This window comes from Fukomys damarensis, unplaced genomic scaffold (genome assembly GCF_012274545.1).
Source record: "Fukomys damarensis isolate Sample0158 unplaced genomic scaffold, DMR_v1.0_HiC HiC_scaffold_30, whole genome shotgun sequence".
NCBI lineage: Eukaryota > Metazoa > Chordata > Mammalia > Rodentia > Bathyergidae > Fukomys > Fukomys damarensis.
Window position 1 is genome coordinate 35,056,003 of NW_022900942.1, and position 17,286 is coordinate 35,073,288.

A 17,286-nucleotide genomic window follows, 5' to 3' on the forward strand; every position below is an offset into this window, starting at 1 on the left:
GTGTGAAGGTTTTTGTATGAATCTTTTGTCACGTAACTACTTTTCATTGTAATTTTGAGCATAGTTGGGACACATCTAGGGGTCCCTCTGTGTCCTGGCCCTCAGGTTGATGGGTGGGAAGTGGTAATAATTGATAGTTTTTGCCTTGGTCTTTGGCTGCTGGCTGTAGCCCAAGGTTGCACAGGATGCCTTGGTTTTTCAGTCTTGTGGTCAGCCTAGAGTGCTCTGTATGGTCACTGAGCCTATAAAAACAAATCCTACATTGAGTATGAAGTCTGTACCTCTTTTCCAGAGTTAATATTTCTAAGAACTCATCTTACCTCTTCGAAATGCAGTCTTAATACCAGAGATCCATAATTAAAACATAGATTTTAAAACAAAATATGAGGATCAGGTTCATGTCTGGCTGAGTCAGGAGTGCCGCACCCATCTCTTGTGAGAAAACTCTGAGGCTTATTGGGGCTGGAATAATCCGCCCCCTCGGGTGTGTAGAGATCTGACCTTTGACAGATAAACGGTTCCTCTCAAAAACATCAAGTCCTGACTCCATTTGCCTCAACCCCTAAAACATACAATCCAAAATTATGTGGTCAGTAACGATGTGCCAAATATCCCGACTCCACCCTGGCTCCACCCAGGCCTTACCCCTTGTAAGTCTGTACATTTCCTCAATAAAACGGAAGCGTTCCAGAAACCTCCCTGGAGTCTGTATGGTGATTCCACACCTTGCCCTCCCAGTCCAGGTTCTTGAACCTTGTTCCAAGAGTGGGCTCGCGGATGAAAACAACAAAAATACAAATTCTTCAGACTGCACTTTGGTCACGTTTATATACAAAGTAGGGCACAGTGCCATCTTAGGTGAACATCTGCTTTGAACAGCTTTCCATTTCTATTCTTACATTACAGATGCCTTCATTAATGTATTAAAAAGCATAGAATGCTTCTCTGACAGAAGCAAGAGAAAGGGATTGCAAATGTAAAATACTTATTGGTGATCTGATTTCAGATTTCCTTGTGTGATTTTTTTGATACATGTTTCTGACCTTGGCATTTAACAGGTCTTTCACACAATAAGTTACTATTAATGACATCTCATACAGTATCATTATGAAGACTGGCCATTTCTACTCATGTCACAGACATCTTGGAAACTCATTTCAGAAAGTGTATGGATTAAAATAATTTAATCAGTTGGAAGTGTGCTTTAGTACGACAGACTGAGTCAGAAGGCTATCTTTAAAATGTGAACTTTCCCTGCGGCTCCCATTATTTCCCTGTGGAAGTTTCTCAGTACCAGTCTGCCCTTTCTTACATGTGCCTGGGTACTCTGATACTGTTCCTGAAAGGTCCCTGGGTTGGCTGTTTTCTTATCTCCAGACCCTTCTTTCCCTGTTGTCCCCATGTTAACACATGCTGTGGTGACTTTCTGGTATAGGTTGTGGGCCAGTGAGTTTAGCCAAGGGGCTACTGGATAAAGTTTGAATTCAGAGAAAACTGGCTGATAGTGGGATATCTCTGTATGTGAAGGTATAACTAGTGGTCCAGAAGAGAACTCTGGTGATCCTGAACCAGGGCTGCAGCAGGAAGGATTGTGGATGCTTAACTGTAGACAGAACCTGATACTTGATTGGGACAGGAGGTGGGTGAAGGCAAGATCCCTAATTTCGGAAAGCAGTACGTGAGAGCACTTTTTCACCATGTCAAGTTTGGAGTCGTCAGTGGGAATATCCATAGGAAGGAAAACAATCAAAGGAAGGAAAAATAGCCAGACTGGAGAGACAGGATCGAGAGGCATAGTGGAAGCACCTGGAAACTGTCCAGGGAATGAGTGTTGGAAAGAAAGAAACAGATCTTGCAAACAGCACTGAGGAGGGGAAAGCAGGAAGATGGACCAGTAGAAAATTCTGGAGGAGAAGTTAGGAGAACAGAGCTGGAGGAGACAGAGCCACCACAGGTAAAGAAAGTTCTCTGGGAAGAAGGATTGGGTTGGACTGAAAGTCTTGGAAGAGGATAGATAAGATGAAGAATGAAACCATTTCTCACCACTGGACTTTGCAAGGACTGCCCCCAAATGGTCTCTCAGAATCCATTTCAGTAGTGTGAAGAGGTGGCCTGAGAACTTCTGCTCAGGTAGGACTGAGATAGGTCAAGGGAGAAGGTACATTGTGTTTAGCCACCTTGTTAGGCAGTCAACAGTTCATTGAGAGAGAAGAGACAGGATTACCCATTCCAGGCCTGGTGCAGGAATTCAGGTTGTGCTTTTTTTTTTTTCCAGGAACATGGTAGCATTCCCCAGTGCTGGTTGTAGCATCTCCATCCTATTGCAGCCACAAGATAACTAGCAATGAGAGTGGACTCAGGCTTCTCACCAGATGGTCCTTCACCTTAAAATTATTGAATGGTGCTTGCATTTTTTTATTATTGTGATGCTGGGGATTACACCAAGGACCCATCACATGCTAAGAAAATGCTCTTACCACTAAGATAGATCTCCAATCCCAATCAGTTAGTGTTTTTAGATTGAACTTAAAACCCAGGCCAGAAAACTTAAAGAGCCACAACCCTTGTTCACATAAACCACTGTGCTTAAAAATGGAAATCAGGCACATCTTGTGGTTAGTGATTCAGTGAGAAATACAGAGTACAGAGGAAGAATTAACTCTAAAATTGAACTAAAAAATGTAAACTTCTAATACCTAAGAGCCTTGTTGGAAGAACTATATTTTTGTATCTATTTTAGTTTTAAATACTTGATGGGGGAAACAAGTCTTATAACCAGCAGCAGGTACTGCTTTTGAGCCTTAGCCATCATAACCTTGTGTGTGTAGGTAGGCATACTCAGGCTAATCCTCTCTGGTTGTGAAATGTTCTTGCATAACACTAGGCTTAACATTTGGTGAAAATGAACTTTATTTTATGGAACTTATATGTTACCTATTATGTAAAGAATGCCAGAGTCATCAGATGGAGGAGTATTCACTGAGCCAAATATCTGCACTTCCCAGTTTTTAAATGGACATGTTTCAAGTTTGGCAAGTGGTCCTATGCCTGTCCTGGGTAATGTCAAGTTGAAGAAGCCCTAAGGGAATGAGATGACCATGACCTGTTTTATCCCCCAAACTCATGTTATCCTGTGGCGTGATTACCTAACGAGGTTGTAGAACCTGCCTTTAAATGAGCTAAGTCACAGGGGTCTGACATCCAGGTTCTGAGAATAGCTGTAATGTGCCAACAGCAGCACCTTGATCCTTTGTGTGGAACTAACATGTTCACACTGAGACATCCCTAGCCCATGTAACATCTTGACTGTATTGTCATGTAGTATGGGAGGGGAGAGGAGTGAGATGATCCAGGGCATACTGTACATTATAATATGAAAGGTCTGTATGTATTGCTTAATATTTGTAGGCTTCTAAGAGTCTTTGAATACATTTGAAATACAGATTTGAAATACTGAGAGTAGATGCCATTGGATTATTTTGTGTTTTGGACCTATCCATTATATGATCCTTTTATTTTCTAAGCTATTGTATGATAGCCTAATTATAATGTTCTGCAGGTACCCAATGAATTCTAATTAAACTGGGACTCAAATTATGGAAGATTCTAGGGAATTCAAAGCAGATGATCAGAGAAGCAGCTGGCTGTCGCTGCTCTTTATGCCTTTTATAAAGGTGATGCTGCGCCTTGAGTACTTAGCTTAGTTCTGCCTAAATCTCCTGCTCTGAATTTTGGGGCATGTTATCAGCTGGAGGATTATTTCTTGGAATGCATTTTTATGTATTGATCATGATTGCAGGCTCATCAAAGACAAAAAGCTGTATTCTAAACTCTTGTATTTCTACCTCCTTGATTTTGCCAGTGTAAATGACAAGGGTACCTTTGAATATTGAAACAAGCTCTGTCCTAGGTGTCCCGGGTGCTATCCTGGGCTCAGTCATTGACTGGCAGTCCTGGAGATGTTCCTATTAGCCCTTGGAACTTGAAGCAGAATTTTTGTAGACCCCTTTTCCCACGCTTCTGTTTCCTCACCTGCCACAAGCAGGTGAGAGTTGAACTTTAAAGTTGTTCCAGATCTAAAATTCTGTGCTGTTTTCTTTTCAGATCAAAAATATAATTTCCTTAAGCATCTTCATTTTTACAGGTTACCTAAGTTTTTCATATATAACCTAATAAAATAGTAAAGTAGACAGTATTTGCTTATACCATTGGCACACTTCTCTGTGCTCATGTGGATTCTCATTGAGACATTACGACCATCCTCATAGGTGAAGGTTAAATAAGATTGTCAGGAAAAGCTACTGTTTTCCAAACTTTTAAAAAATTGAGGTACTGTTCACATACCACAAAACTCACCTCTGTGTGTAGGGAGAGGAGGGTTTCTTGGGATTGAACCCAGATCCTTCACACTGAGCTATATCCCTAGCTTTAAAATAAAATATTTGAAATAGGGTCTCACTGAGTTGCCCAGGCTGAGCTTGAATTTGGGATCTTCCCGCCTCAATCTCCCAGAATGCTGAGATTATAGTCATGTGCCACCACACCCAGCAAAACTCACTTTTTGAAGTATACAATCTAGTGGTTTTTAGTATGTTTTCCGAACTCTGCAACCATCACTACTATAAATTCGAGAATATTTTCATTACTCTAAGAAGAACCCCTGTATCTATTAGCAGTCACTCTGTTTCCCTCCCCCACCTGCCCTGTCAATCATTAAATCACTTTCTGTTTCCTGGATATTTCATATACTCTACATGGAATGACATATTATGTGTTCTTTTGTGCCTGGTTTCATTCACTGAGCATGTTTTCAAGCTTCATCCATAACAAGCACGAATAAGGCATTCTTTCCTTTATGTTATTGACTAATGTTCCATTGTATGGATATATAACACGTTGCATCCACTCAACAGGTGATGGGCATTTGAGTAGTTCTAATAGGTTGCTCTTATGAATAATTGCTGCTGTAAATGGTGTTTAAGGTTTTCTGTGGACATGCCTTTATTTCGCATTAGTGTATCTTAGGAAAGCAATTTTGGAAGAATTTAAACAATATAAAATGCAAGAGATATCATTTTCATTTTTTTTTCCTGTGACTCTTTCTAGTTTCCATTAGTGTCTGACTTGTTTCATGACGACAAGGATGCCACTCCCGCCACCACCCCAGCTGGGAAGGGGTCATCTTCAAAGATCAACGTTCGCTCTGCCAAACCCCTCTTGAAGGCCTCCAACAAAGAGCACAAGAAAACTGTGGGCCTCCAGGTCAGCCCCAGGCTCATTGCCAGAAGCTATGGGCTGTGGCATGTGTGGCAGGGCTGGCTTCTCTAGATATAGCTGTAAGGGCAGGCACAGTGGCCTTGGTGTCAACAGCCCTGGCCACCTAGGTCAAGCTTTTTGTCTTTTAAAGAGGAATCTCCAAAACTTCCACTAGAGAGGACTAACAGAAGAAAGGGTTAAGAGAAATCAATGCCTTAATCCCTGAGGCACAGCAAGAGTGATTAGCATGTACGTAGGCAGGGGGTCATATCTGCAGGGTAGAGAGGAGAGTTGAATAAGCCTAAGGATCAAGAGTCTGCTAAACTTTTCCCTTCTTCTAAGGCCTCTGTTGGCATTCCCCCAGTGCATCTCCAGAGAGAAGTCCCTGGCTACCACCACTTACTTTTATGCCTGTGGATTTGCCAGTTCTGGACATTTCATATAGACATGGTTAATTCTAGGATGCTCCTGTGTTGGATGTCAGGGTGACAGCTTGACTTCTATCTCAGCACTCACTTGCCTTATCATCTCACTTGTTCCCCATCCCTGGAATTAAGCACATTAAGAGGTGGTCTCTGATCATTTAGTTTGAAAAGGGGCCCTACTCCGGGAAGGACTTGATTTTTGGTCTCAGCAAGGTAGCAGTGTCAGCTGGAATCTGGTCCCAGGTCTGAGTTTTTTCCCCTGTTCTTTTGGATTAGCAGTAATAATAGTAACAACTATTACTATCACTACCAGTATGAGTTTTTTTCCCCCCCTTACATTCAACAAATTGTTAAAAATAATTTAGTGCTGGCTTTTGCCTTCCCAGTTCCGCAACTCGCTGAATCGCCTCATGGAAACCCTAAATGCCACAACACCACACTACGTCCGCTGCATCAAGCCCAATGACGACAAGCTGCCTTTTCAGTAAGTACCTGCTGCTCATGAGCAAGCCCAAGAAGCTCATCCCTCCTCAGAGGTCCAGGGAGATGGGCCCACTCTTGTGGGGTTCTGCAGCTTTAGCCTGGTGACTGGCCAGATGGATTCATGTGTGGACACAGGCTGACAGATACAGCTGGATTGTACCTGCCACTCTCCTTAATTCAAGAGGGTAAAAGATATTTTTCTGCAGTTACCTGGGCCTTTCAGTGGTGTTGAATGTGCAACCTTGAATCAAATAGGAGGATCATATAATATGTTATTCAATGTGGAAGGCTGTGTCTCTCCCATAAAATATTAAATTCAGACATATTAGGATGGCAGGAGTGTTGAGAAAGGGCATTTCAGCACTGAGGAAGTCGGCCCTCAAATAGCACTTGGAGTGGTTGGAAACAAAAATCATCCTGCTTCTCGCATTGCCTCTGGCACTGCACTTCAGTTTATCTACTCTTACCTTCTCCTCACCATTCATTACCTCTATCTTGAAATTGTTCCTTTCAGTCTGTGCACACCCATTAGACCAACTTCAAATCTATGTTAAGAGTAACTTGTAATTGTCTTGTCCATCTTTGGTTTCTGCCAAATTCCAGACCAGTACTTCTGCATGCTGCTACAGCTTCATCAGACACCTCACATTCAACATGACTGAGACCAAACTCTTGGTCTTTTTCTTCCAAAACGATTGTCCATTCTTCGTTCTCTGCTTTAGTGAAAGACGTAACCATTCCTGACATCTCATTCACCTACCGAACCTGATACCCCAAACTGGAAACCTGAGTCACTCTAGGCCAGCTCTGTCCAGCAGGACCTTCTGTGATGATGGAACTGTTCTGTACCCAGCATCATTCAACGAGGTAGCAGCTAGTTGTGTGTGACAGTTGATGCCTGAAACGTGGCTAGTGTGGATGAGGAGAACTGAATGTTTCATTTAAATGTCCCATCCCCACAAGTGGTGAGTGGCTCTCATATTGGACGGCATACCCCTTGATTCCACTTCCTTTACTCCCCTTGTCTTGCCATTGTATAAGTCCCATGGAATCTATGTGAAAATTTAACTCATTGTCTCCTTTTTTCTTCTTCTCCTATTTCCTTGTTCCAGATCCTCATTTTTTTCTTTACATTGTTTATTAACATGTATTAATTATATATATTAATGGGGTTCAGTGTAATAATTCAGCCCCTACATCCAGCAACCACTGATCAAATCCCACTGTCCTTTATTCACCCCTCCCTTTCCATGATCTCTCTCATGTGGAATCAAGGAATCAACCTGACTGTGTGACTGTGATAGCCAGACTTCCTTTGTTCCTACCTGAATACACCCCAGGCCATTAAAGCAACTTCTTGCTCACCTCAGTAGCTCCTCTTTCCTGACTCTGAGCGTTCACATGTGCCATTCCTTCTGGCCTGGGAAAGTATGCTTTTATTTTTTTAAAACACTTTATTCCCATCTTTCTTTATGCTAAGACCAAAAGGGAAACCATGACAATTTCTTTCTATGAAATCATTCATTTTGGCAACTCTGGCTCTCACACTGAACATTTGAATTGCCTTCTGCATTTCCTGTCATTTAATGAAGCTTGAGCCCTCCCCATGGGCCTCATGGTTCAAGGCGGCGAAGGAGACAATGAATAGTGAGTCAGTCCTCTCTGAAGTGTGCTGACTGCTCACTTTCTTTCTTCCTCTGCATTTCTGAGATATTGAGAGCCCTGCCCCCAGTGTGGCATCTGCTTACTGGCTGGCTGCAGGAAGAGGCTGATGGAGAGCAATGTGTGTGAAAGACTCCAATTATCTGGGAAGGACAGAGTACCATGAAGCGCCTGGGAGAGGAAAGACGGTGCTCAGTGCCTAATCTGCCTTAGCCAGCTGTGGCCTTGGGAAGTTCATTGACCAAAGCCTGGTACCTTGTAAGCGCCAAGTACTCTGTGGGTTTACCTCCCATTTGAGAAATGGTGAGAAAGGGACTTTCTAACCTTAATACTGTGTTTTCTAAAACCCTTCTTTGCCTCCAGGACCAAACTTTTTCAATAAATACAGAGAATAGGAAGAAAAAGAATAATAATAATGAACCAAATCAGAAAACCTGAATTCTTATTCAAGCTCACTACTGATTGTTTGGCTAATCGCAAAGTTGTCTTTCATTGTATTTGTCTCATTGCTTTATCCATTAATTGTGATTTTATAATATCCTAATGAAAAAACTCCAAGAAAATAATGGGATTACTTATAAGAAGTATAAGCATTGATATCATTAGACTTACTGTTATTGACTTTACAAGGAAATTTCTGTATCCTTCCTATTCCTTATCATGCAATAAAAGGGCTTTCCTCACTCAGGGAAGAGGTGGCCTGGGACAAATGTCATAATCTTGAATCACTTGGAAGAGGACCTGGCCAGGTTCCTTGAAAAACAGCTCACAGGTTCCCAGGTCTTAGGGTCCTGAACTGTGCCTGTAAGATACTGCCAAGCCTGAAGAAGCACAGGACTGATTGAGTGACATCTGATTGCAGAGGTGGAGCCCAGTTCTGACATCATTATGGATTCTCACTCTGTGTCCAACAAGCTCCTGGCTCTGTTGTTTTCACGCACCTTGTACCGGGAAGGGAAAGTGTAAACCTGCAGCTTGACTATCTGTTGTGACCTGAGTTAGATGTTAATTGTCCTCATGAGGGTCCTCCAGAATTTAATAGCAGAAGGCCTGGTGTTCCATTCCTCACCAAATCAAAGTAACTCAGGCAGGCAGATGGGGAGATGTGCTTGACAGGGAGTTTTCTGTACTACTGAAGGTATAAAATTAGAATACAGAAGGCTGACTGTCTTTACAACTCCCCAAGGATGTATGAACAGGAAAAGAATGGCAGTATCTTCTTTGTAGCATGTCTTTTTCGCTTTTCTCTGAAAAGTCTTTATTTTGTATCACTTGATCATTACAGCAGACTTGTGAGTTACAGACAAGCAGATATCCTCAGCACCCATTGAGTGAATGAGGAAAATGTGTTATGGAGAGTTCATATCTTCTGCAGAGTGATGCCAACAGTTAGAGGCAGAGCTGAAGCTGACCCACGGTCACTCCTTCAGCCCAGAGCATGAGGGATGATGTTGCCATCTTGGAAAGGAAGAGCAGTTATGAGGAGTAGAGTGGTTTGGCTTACCTTCTGAAGCAGAGAAGAAGTTAAAGCTGAGCTTACTTGCCAGATGCTTTCTGGGGAACCAGCTCAAGACACGGTGTGTACAGCTTCAAGAAAAGACTGGAAAGTGTCCACACAAGCATGCACGTGCTGACACACACCCTATTCCCAACAGACTTTTGCTGTGTTGTGTGTATATGGAGATTTTTCAGTAAGCTATTGCCTGGCCATCAGGCCAGGACCCAGGCAAAAGCTGGTTCACAAAAGCAGTGTCCGCAAAGCATGATGCCGGGGGATACAAGAGCAGGCAGGGATGGGATGGCTGGAAAGAGGAATAGTTCTTTTAAGAAAGGGAGCAATGCTGTCCACTAAAAAAGTGGTGGGAGGTCATAGAGAGAGTAAGGACCTTACCTATTCCTCCCATGGTGCTAGAGGTGTCACATATGCTTCTGAGCATGCTGCCATCCCTACCATGTACAGAGCTGAATTCCCCGTGTATGTGCCAGGTGGAGAGAAGGCACCAGTGGTCATACGACTGCTACGGGGAAGTGTGGAGTCCTTCAGAGGGAGCTCCACAGTCCATAGGACACTCTGCAAAGCTCAAGTGCATCCGCTTTGCACTCATAGCTTGGGCCACAACTGCCTGCCTTGGAGGTGAGAGGAGCAGAGACTGAACAGTAAATCCTGCATCCCAAATGCTGTGTGTGGTCACCAGCAGTCCTTATGTCCTAAGGATCCCCTTGTGATACTGATCAATTCCCTCCTCTGCTCGCAGAGCCTGTGCTACATCCTGTGGAAGACTGAAAAACAGTAGTGTGTGGTTATCTATGTGCTATTGAGAAGGGTATGTAATCAGTTGCTATTGGGTAGAACATTCTGTAGATATACAGTATGTTCATTTGTTCAAAGGTGTGGTTTAACTGTGATATTTGTTGATTTTTTAATCTGGTTGATCAGTGTACTTATGATAGTTTCATATTGAGGCCCCCCACTATAATTGTGTTTTTGTTTATCTGATCTTTTATATGCAGTAGTGTTAGTTTTATGAAATAGGGTGTGTTCTGTACACACACACACACACACACATATATATGTATATGTATATATGAAATTGTCATATAAAGTAACTGTTGTTTGGGACTGTAAAATTCGGTACCCAGTTGTACTTTATACTCAGTATTGTGGGTGACCTTGAGGCTGGCGTCATTTGGGACTCAGCAGAATGACAATATATGGGGGATCTGGGTGTTGGGAGAACACAAGATTGAACAGGCTGAGGGGAGGACTGAGGAATGGAAGTAAGTATAGGCCTAGAAGAGAATATTGATCTTTCTTGGGACCCAAGATCCACAGCTCACATGGGATGTGGAGTGGGAGCTTGTGCTGTTGTTCACTTGGGAAGTACCTGCCGAGCCCAGGCCAGCATCTGCTAAATTTGATGGACTTTTGTGTCCTGGGCTCACATGATACTCAGCATTAGAGTGTGACATGGGTTACACACTGAGCAAGTCACACAGAGATGGGAGGACAGACAGGAAGTCCCATGGAGACAGGTAAGTCTGAGGGTGGCTGACCCCCACATTACATACATCTGCCGGGTTCCAGCATCTGGGTGGGCCTGGGCACTGGGAAGAGAATACCTGGGTTGATATAGAGAGAGATGGTGTAGCAAGAGGCTGCCTGGGCAGTTGCAGGTCCTAGAGCTGATGAAGCCCCCGTTTCTTTTTATCCACCAAGGCAAGCTGGCTTCCTGGGGCCTGGCCATGGTTCTGACAACAGCCACTATGAGGCAGGTGGCAGAACCACTGAGCTGAATCCTCGACCCCAACAACAGCCACTATGATCTGTGCTGTGAACCTTGTGGTGGTCCTCATTCTTGCCTTTCCATTTATAAAGCAGGAGGAACAAAAGAAGCATATCCTCCAGCTGCAGCTGAGCTGCAGTCAGAAGGGAAGGGAGCTTTATTCCTCATTTAGCAGAATGGGAAGGCAGATTTAGCAAATTATAAGTAGGAATTTAATTCTCAGTCAAGACTCCCCAATCACCCAGCTACCCTGATGTGTTCCCTTAGGTGTTTCAACCGGTTTCTTCCAGTGTGCCTTGTAGTGTACACTACTGTGCCCTCTCCTCTCCAAGTGCTGCTGCCCTTAGGAAGCCCACATGAAGTCTGAGTTATTCTACAGCATCACATTCAGTATTTGTGTATGAATGAATACTGGCTTTTTGGTTCTGTCCTTGGCATCATAGGGCATGGGAGTGATTTAAAATGGACCTATCTCTCTAAAGATGGGAAGACAAAATTCTTTATCTACGTGATTCTTAATAAGTATCTGTCATGATCCTAGCTAACTATGTGCTACTTGCTTCCATGGGCTATTGCATTTCATCTTCATACTAACCCTAAAAAATGAATACTTTATCCTATCACATACTGAGAGCCAGAGAGGTTAATCTTGCCCCCAAATTACATGTGCTGTTGCTCGTGGCCATGTCATCAGTCAAACCCAGGCCTGCCTGGTCTGAAATTTACCTTTTTAATCACTAACCCAAGTACTGCTTATGGTGCTAAGTGTGCTGTAGACATAGCATAAGCTATGACCACTGACTTAGGACACGTGTCCATGTGGGTGTAAACAGGGCACACTCTGGGGGGGAGGCAGGAATGAGTCTTGGAGGGTAGGCAGTATTCAGTGAGGCAAAGAAGAGGGATCACCCAGGTAGGATTTAAGAATGTAGCCAGGGATTTAGCTCTGTGGTTCCGCCACCTGCCTCGCAAGCTCAAGGTCCGAGTTCGATCTCCTGTAACAAACAAATAAACAAACAAAACACGTATACATGAATGCCTCATGCATAGAACTGAAGATGATACAATGGTCCGTTCACCTGCCAGTCAGTCTGTGCTGTACCCCAACTTTGTACACAGCTATCCATACATGCTGTGGGGAAAGATGTGCTTTCCTTCTCTCCTATTCTGTTTATGTGTCAACGTGGCCACTCATCACTTATCTTATTGTTTGGCAGCTTTGACCCGAAGAGAGCCGTGCAGCAACTGAGAGCCTGCGGGGTGTTGGAGACGATTCGCATCAGTGCAGCCGGCTATCCGTCCAGGTAATGTGCTGCCAGCCACACCCCACACCCCACACCCATCTGGGCTGCGGTAGAGCCATGGAGTGCAATGCTCCTGGGAGTCCTCGTATGTACTGTTAACCGGATACAGATCCTCAAAGAAGTTCCCACACCCTGAGGGCCCAAGCAAGATGCTGATGGAAATAAGAATTTCACTTTGACCTGAAAAATATAAGAATCAACAGTAACATCTTTTGGGGCTTTTCAAATTCCACATTGTCACTGGCCTGGGCGATGAACTAGGTAGAGCAGCAAAGGGATTCCTTCTACACTCAACTCCCACATACCCCTTTTATCTTTTTTTGTTTTATTTTTTTGTAAAATCCGGTTATATAATATTTACCATCCTAACCATTAAACAGTAGCCATGAAGTATGTTTACATTGTCACACAACCATCACTACCATTCATTTCCAGAACCCTTCTCATCTTGAAAAACATGTAATAGAAACACCTGTTTCATTCCCTGTTTCTACTATGAAAAAACAAATACCTCGACCAAGCTAACTTTTAAAGAAAAGGGATGTAGTTCATAGTTTCAGAGGCTGAAAGTCCAAGATCACATGGGAGGGATAGGTAATATCAGCCAAAAAGCTAAAGAGCACCTGGGGTCCCGTAGTACCTTCTGAGAGGTACTTCTGGTGTCCCAACTGGACTGAGGATCTTCCGGTAATGCCCCATCTCTGAGGTTTCACCACTTCCTAATACTCCTACCCCAGGGACCAAACTTCGACACACACATCCTTGAAGAGCAAATTACAGCAACCTTAGCCCTCCCCATTCTCTTTCCCTCAACTCACTCCTCTACTTTGTCTCTGAATGTGGCAACTTAAGGTGCCTCATATAGATGGAATCATGTAATATGTTTGCTCTTTGTGATTGGCTTGTTTCAGTTGGTATAATGTCTTCAAGGTTCATTTATATTCATAGCATGTGACAGAATTTTCTTATTTTTAAGGCTGAACAATATTCCCTTGCAAGGGGACAAGGATGTAACTCAGTGATGCTATGCCTGCCTGGCAAGCGCAAGGTCCTGAGTTTGATCCCCAGTGCCAAAAAAAAAAAAAAAAAATTAAGATATTTCCTTGCACATCTATATCACATATTGCTTAACCGTTCATTGTTGGATCCATTTACCTTTTAGCATAGAATCCCTAAGGTGGAAAATATAACTTTATTGAGTTAAAAAATAATCTCATGGTCTGATGTGCATTGTGGATAAGCCCCCGAAGCACTCCAAGTCTGAGGAAGCCATGCCAGGACTATGGACTTCCTGCGGATGCTTTCCTAAAATAGGGTGGCAAGCAAGTGACAATCCCACTAGCTCACCCCCTACCGTAAACTAGTGTGACATAAACCAATCAGCTTTTGCTTGGACTGAATTGAGAAGTGCAGTAGCCTAGAGCTGTAATACTGCCCATGAGGACTGTCTGTCCTCAGAAGTCCCTTGTGTGTCAGGGTGGACAGAGCCAGAAGTGGGGATGAAGGGAGGTAGCACGGGCCTCCTCTCCACCTGTCACTCCCCGCTGCAGTGGGGAGACCATTTCACATACAGTGGTTAATTAATTATCCATAATCAATTCCCAAATGTTAGGCCTGAAGGGAAATTGTTGCTAGAACTAGGAATTTGCATTTGACCTGGGAAGTCAAATAACTGTCACTAATCTGCAATACCTAGGCAGCTTTTCAAAATCCAGCCAGATGGTCACAGGAGCCAGGAGCCTAGTCTAAGGCCACTAATCTTTTCTTCTCAACCACATCTTCCCTTGCTTAGAAAAAAATGGCAGGGTGTGTCCTGAGGCCCTTTCTCATTTTTTGACTTCACTATCAACACACTAATAGCTACCCACAACCCCTGTTATGAAGATGGCTAGCTTCTGCTTCTTAGGTAAGGCTTGCATGCCTTTTCTCAGTCTGCCTGTAGCATCCAGCATCTTTGTCTTTTGATTGAGAGGAGAGTGTCCAGGGCCCAGGTTGAGAGGCTCAGGTCTGAGTTCAAACCACTGAAATTTCAGTCCCTGATAGGGTTCAGATCCAACAGTTGAAAAGTTAGAAAATGACCTTGGGGTGCTGTTGAGTTACTGATCTTCCAAATGAGTTCTGTGGGCAGCTACTCCACTCTTAGCATTTCACTTTGATGTCTGTGGAACTCTCAAGACAGGTGTCACCTACCAAAGGTTTCTTTATTTCCACTATTGTAAGTCTGCTGTTTCTCAGAATTGTGTGTTGTCGCCCATTAGTTGGTCATGAAATCAATGTAATGGTTTGTAAGTAACATACTTTTTATTGAAATAACTTGGGTTGGAAGTTGTAAGAGGGCAGTTTGTGGCAGAAAGAATGTTGTGGTATAACTGTTTCTCAGTGTCAGGTTTGGTAAGGTGTGTTGTCATCTAATATGTGCTCCCACAGTGAGTCCCAGAGAACAGGTGAATGCTGAAGACTGAGTTGGGTCTAGAGCCAGCGTTCTTCTGCCCCTGCTACACTGTCCTTGATGAACATTTTACTGCTTAAGTCCGTGTTGTCCTTCAAACATAGGTTTATCAGAGGAGGAAGAGGGTTGAGTCGGGGGTCCTGAAAGACCGCCCTCTCCTCCTGTGCCAAGCCCAGACCTGAGACCTGACATAGCACTAACTGCTCCTCATCCTCTCTAACATTTTGGAGTCCAAACTCTGGAGTTGTAGGCTGGGCAAGAGCTGAAATAGCCTGTGTTCTGAGTCTGTTGAAACCTGGCTTTTGTAGTCAGGCCTGGGTTCCGGTGTTGGCTGCCACACTTCTTGGCTGGGTGATCTTGGGCAAGTTAATAAATCTCTCAAAGCCTGGTTTTCCTTATCTTTTAAGTAAAATTATCTTTCTTACTTCACAAGTGTCGTAAGGAATGAGATAAAGTCCTCAGCACAGTACCAAGCACTTAAGCATTTAACAAAATATTTATTAGTCTTCCAGATATGAGCAAGAAGTTGCCTCCCTTTGAGTATAAATATCTGGAAAAAAGAAGGTTTGGAATGCCAGTTTCTACAGCCACACCTGTTCTATATACTGCAAAGCCCTGGAGATAAGCAGAGAAGGTGTTCACCTTTGTGTATAATGTACCACTTTGTGTCCAATGGTGGGTTAGTAAAATGGAAAGCATATAAATCAGGACCATGTCAAGCCATAGAGAAGACACAAGGGAAGCATGTGACAATGAGGTCATCTATGCCAGGTGAAATCTTGGGGTAAATCTCAGTATAAAAACAGCCACCTACTTCACCAAGGACTTTCTAACAGAATGAATAAATGGTAGGACAAGTGACTTGGAGCAGGTGTCTTGACAAGGGTGTATCAAGAAGAGACTTAGCCGGGCGTGGTGGTGCACGCCTGTAATCCCAGCACTCGGGAGGCTGAGCCAGGAGGATCGCTGTGAGTTCAAGATCAGCCTGGGCTACATAGTGAGCTCCAGGTCAGTCTCAACCACATAGTGAGACCCTGTCTCAAAAAAACAAAAAAAAAAAACAAAAAAGAAGAGGAAGCTTAGAAGCGCATGAGTCTGACCTGGTTAACTATAAGCCCTGCATAGGCGGCAGTCTGTACACATCTGCCACCTCTGATTCAGCAGCTGAGCTTCCTCAAAGCCTCACTGCATGAAATCAGAGTGACTGTGTGTGTCACCCACACTCCCACTGGGTTTGCTATCACTGTATAAAACAATCTGTTCTAGAGATAGAAATAGGAGAAGATCTACTTCTGGGATCTCACATGAGCATTATGTGAAATGAGAACAATAATATGCTGCCTTTATGAAGTCCTTTTCTCCCCTTAATCTCTCTCCTCTGTGTCTCCTGTGTGGAGCATGCAGCTCTGTGCTGGGCCACGCTCACAAGAAATTCACAGCTAGAAGTGACGCAAGCTTGAAACAGTTAAAGAGCAAGTTATAACCAGATGTAAGTGCATAGTACGAGTGTGGGAGGAGTGGAGACTTCTTAGATAAGGTGAGGCTGGATCTGGGCCTTAAACAATGAGGAGGATTTGGATTGGTGAGGAGACAACGGGAAGATGACACTGGCTGCAAAGCATCACATTGTCCAGGGATGGACTGCAACATAAAGAGGGCTTCTCTGCCCTCTCAGTGCCCTGTGACTGCTCAGTCTCCCAGTTGTAGCACGCTTGGACACCAGATATGCTTTCTCCTCATCCAGGCAGCTTTTTTTTTTTCTTTTTTTTTTTGGTACCAGGGATCAAAATCAGGACCTTGTACTTGCAAGGCAGGTGTTGTGCCACTGAGCTAAATCCCTGCCCAGGCAACCTTTTCTAGAGGAATTCACACCTCCCAAGTCTTTAGATCCATGTGGGCTCTCCTACTGTTGATCCCACCTGGCTGCAGTCAGAGTTCCAGCAGAATCAAGATGAGCACAACTTGCTGTCCTCTTACAGGTTGCCAGATGGATGGATGTGTTTCCTGCCATCCTAACTGTTTTAAACTTCTTTCTAGTGGATAATTACAAGTGCATCTGTGCCTTTTATTTATGTAATTACAGGTATTATGGAAAGTGTAATGAAGGAAGGAAAGACATACTTCTGGTATCATGGAAAACCTTGTCTAAAGCTGTAATTTAAATGTGTGGGCTTAGATTCAGGATGCTCCTTTCAGGTCTTTCTTTACATTCGCTGCCTTAGCACATTTTGCCAAAGGGTCCAAGAGAGAATTCCCTGAACTGCCATTAGATTTTGGACAGCAGCGCGGTGATTTTATGGTACTTTTGTTAGTATCACAGTGACGTCGAATAATTCATACTATTTCATCTAAATTCTCTTCATGTTTGTCTGCTGTTTCTAGAGATAAATCAGATGAAATTTTATGGATGTCACCTGCCTGCG

General features: G+C 43.5%; 1 protein-coding gene across 2 annotated transcripts in view; it reads left to right on the forward strand.

Moving 5' to 3' along the window:
* The window catches only part of Myo5b (myosin VB), a 270,247-nt gene that overhangs the window by 160,669 nt on the left and 92,292 nt on the right, over nucleotides 1–17,286 (forward strand). For both annotated transcript variants that reach the window (XM_033757427.1, XM_010621696.1), the window contains exons 15-17: nucleotides 5,107–5,262; nucleotides 6,068–6,165; nucleotides 12,328–12,414. In XM_033757427.1, the coding sequence (XP_033613318.1) occupies nucleotides 5,107–5,262; nucleotides 6,068–6,165; nucleotides 12,328–12,414 (341 nt within the window). The remainder of the gene's footprint in view (nucleotides 1–5,106; nucleotides 5,263–6,067; nucleotides 6,166–12,327; nucleotides 12,415–17,286) is intronic.